This window comes from Candoia aspera, chromosome 10 (assembly GCF_035149785.1).
Source record: "Candoia aspera isolate rCanAsp1 chromosome 10, rCanAsp1.hap2, whole genome shotgun sequence".
In the NCBI taxonomy this organism is placed as follows: domain Eukaryota; kingdom Metazoa; phylum Chordata; class Lepidosauria; order Squamata; family Boidae; genus Candoia; species Candoia aspera.
The window spans coordinates 17,530,714-17,534,464 of NC_086162.1; the positions used below are offsets into that span (position 1 = coordinate 17,530,714).

At 41.2% G+C, this 3,751-nt stretch overlaps 1 protein-coding gene across 1 annotated transcript in view; it reads left to right on the forward strand.

Moving 5' to 3' along the window:
- LOC134503496 (IgGFc-binding protein-like) overlaps positions 1-1,848 on the forward strand; it is a 28,786-nt gene extending 26,938 nt beyond the window's left edge. The window contains exon 17 of the mRNA XM_063312297.1: positions 1,157-1,848. Coding sequence (XP_063168367.1) covers positions 1,157-1,171 — 15 coding nt within the window. The 3' untranslated portion in view covers positions 1,172-1,848. The remainder of the gene's footprint in view (positions 1-1,156) is intronic.
- Positions 1,849-3,751: the final 1,903 nt, after the last annotated feature.

Here is a 3,751-nt window from a genome sequence, read left to right on the forward strand (position 1 = left end):
AGTGAAAAAGCTCTGGTTGGTACCTTAAGCTTTCCCAGCTGCTCCATCTGTTTTAGTGGCAGCATTGGGGTTCCTGAGGGTTCCCCGTCTGTTGACATGAATGAGAATATTTGCATGAATAAAGCTCTGGGTGGCATATGTGGGACTCTGCAGGGGGGAAGATCCTTCCAGAAGGCAGGTGTCACAGCAGAAAAAAGCATGCCTTCTGGTCCCCATGAGATGGCACTGGGTCAGGGAAGGGACTTGAAGCAGGCCCACCCTATTGGGGTGTGTGAGGTGCGTACATATCAGTAGGGATATCTGCAAATAATCTGGTCTTGTGCAATGTATGCCTTTATAGGTGGTAAACAGACCTTGAATTGCACCTGGAAGCCTACAGGAAGCCACTGTAGCTTGCAAACTAGTGGTGTTACATGGGCATACCTAGGTGTGCCCTTTACTACCTAATTGATCTTTTGGATCAATTGTAGCTTCTGGGTGGTTTTCAAGAGCAGCCCCATGTAGAATGTGTTGCAGTAGTCCAGCTGGGAAGAGACTGGAGCATACATGACAGTGAGCCGGGCCTTCTGATCCAGGGCAAGGCACCTCCAGCTCAAGACAAAGTTGTGCAAAGGCCCTCCTAGCTACAGCTTCACCTGCTCTTCAAATATGTGTATCTCAGGGTTGAAATGTTGGGTTCTTGGGGTTTGTTGAGCTTGGTTTTCTTCTTGTAGACATGACATCACCAAACTAGGTATCATCATCAGTGCTTTGGCACAAAGTAGTGAGGGTTGCTAACTTACGTGTGGCGGCTCATCCTATCAGTCTTGACCATATTTTTTGTGGTTTGTGTTCCTGTTTCTGGTTGACCTACTTGGCTCAGTATCTTCCCTTATCGCACACCTAGCAATCAACACATAGGTAAGGGATAACCCACATAATATATAGGAACAACTGAAGATGAAACAGTGTAGCTAACCAAGCCAGGTGTGCCAGCCAGAAAGAACACCATGATCCCCACAGTGACGTCTCTTTGGGGAATTGGTACCCCGAGTTCTCTTATGCTGAGCAGTGTTGATCTCTTAAAAACTCCTATTTGCTCTTGGGTTCATTGGTGGATACCATTTCTCATACATCCTTCCTTTCTCTTATACTCTGTCTCTCTCTTATTTCTTAGTGTGCATTAGGATAAGATTGAACAGGGTGATCTGATGCTGCCAATCTGATGGTGGATTGAAATCAAGAAGAAAGTCTTTGGCAAGCCTCACCATCAAAGGAAAGTGATGTGGGAAACAGACCTTTTCAGAGCTCTGAGTTTCCATAGGCATTGCTCAAATGAAGTTAAGCGATGTGGAATTTAAGTTCAAAGTCTGTAGAAGTAGATTCTCTTAATTAAAAATGGATTCATTCTGTTTAAAAATCACGTTTCTGTATTGGCAGTAGAAATGGAACTATGTAAAACTCAGGGAACCTGTGAAGACCCAGAATACCCTTTGCCATAATAATTTAGTTCAGGGTGATCCCGTGGAAGGGAGCAGGAGGAGGACAACAAGCCACAGACTTGTGTTTTGAGAAGAAGTACGAAAAAGGCTCATGGGATCATCATAATAAAAGGAATGCAGATTAGGAAGGACGGCAAAACTAGGGTGCCATTCTCAAGGTTAAGTCTGGCTAACTACTTCATTGCCCATATAGAGTTGAGGGCTTTTCCTGTTTATGTACTTAATTATGCATGACTGCCAATACACCTTTTCTATCTCCTATAAAATCCTTTGATTTACTCTCCTTCTCACCGTATCTCAGTCAGTTTGGCTGCCAGCCCAGTGACCGCTGTCATAAGGCATTTTAATAAAGAACCTTTGCTTCAGATCTCCATTGTTTGGCTTGCTATTTTTTTCCCCATGGCAGCTAGATCTTGGTTTCACTTTCTTCTCTCACTTCTAACACGAGGCTTTGATTTTGATGAGAGATTGTAGTTTATTAAAATGGGTTACTGGGTTCTCTGAATGAGACAGGCAATGGATGTGAGGTTTGGATGAGAGAACATGCTCATGGAATCCTTCTGATTTAACTTTGGGACCGACTTGATGAAGCGGCTACAGCTTTTAGCAGAGTTGTATGTGGATTTGTGTGTGTGTGTGTACAGGCACATGGTTGCCTCCGTGTGTATAAGAAAAACGTTTTAATACCCAAACTGAAGACATCCCAACCAATTAAATTCTAGATCCTCCACCCCCACAAATTCTCACTATTCTACACAACCTTCCATTTTTCCTTCCATTCTTCCTTCTCAGAATGGCTTATATATATAACTGTACAAATACAGTCCAAGTGTTTCTGCTAAAGCTGCAACAGGTTAGATGTAAACAGCATAGAAAACGGCAAAATCTTTATCAAAAGCTTTAATCGATTCTTCTAACAGATTCAACAGTGTTCGTTTAACATGATTCAAAATATTCATCCTCCCTCACCAAAAAAAGAAAAAAAAATTATATATCTAGAACCTTATGTTGCAGGGAACAGCTACTAGTCATATTTAGGACTACCACATCTAGACTGCAAGTACCTGAATAACCACTAGGTGGCAGCAAACAGGTAGAAAACTTTGTTGGCCCCTTGTGGTCAACTGAATTTTTGCAGCTCAAATATGGTAACCATATCAGTTCAGACGACCTTGCATTCCAAATTTGTGTTTGGTAGGTAAACTAATGTAAAACATCAGATGTAGATTTTTGAAAAGCAGAGCCTAGCTAGAATCCAAGTTATGTACAATCCTCAACGGCTGTGGCCTCAGCATTTGTGAATCAATGGCTAGATTCACACATCAGTGTAAGCTGTAATGTTTCTTGTTTGATGTAGGCTTGTCTTAGTGTTTGAAACAAACCAGGGCTTATGATCAGTGATCCCAGTCAGTAAGTGTGTTTATATGATATGTGAATCCAGTTGGTGGGAGGTAGCTGTTGTCAATGGAGCAAAAGACACTGTGTTGTGCTTGCAAGACCAGCTGCTCACTTGTTGTCTGGGACTCACTCTAACAGAAAATATCCTGCTTGTAGAAACAGGTGAATCTACCAAATTGGCTGCATTTCCCAGCATTCAATATACATTAAAAAAAATGAAAATTCACACACAATTTGCATACATTTGGGGATCCATTTCTCATCCATTTCCCTTAATGCAATGCATTTGTGGATTCTTTTCTCCAAATACACATGCTTCTGTGGATTTTTAACCTACACAATGTTACCATTTTAGTTGTAAACTCTACTGTCCAATGCTGTAAAATGCAGATTTCCAGAGGTGCTAATTGAGTGAGTTCATCTGAGAATAGGATCCAAAGAATTTCTCCTCCGTCCATCCATGAGACAGTCCAGACTGCATTCCTGTGAATGTTGGTGTTATGAAAACTGACCTTGAATCAAGGTTCTGTATAGGAGTGGATTTTAAAATAAGCTTTAAAAAAGAGGAAGTAAAAAAGTATTTGGTGTTTTGAATCTCAACCAACAGCATGGCAACCCAATAAATGCATGTTTAGCACTTCCAAACAGGATATGGAGCTTGAAAAGCCTTTAACATTAAGAGGGCTAAGTGGATCAGTGTATTTCCTTAAGCATGAAAGGTCCTGATTATGGTGCACTGAGATGTTTGTACCATTAGATGCTGATGGGAACAGGATCAGTTTATAATTTTCCATGCTATTGTCTAGATATGGGGTAAAATAGAGAGTGAAACCAGGTAAATGTTAGGGGAAAAAAGAAATAAGTTTCTATCC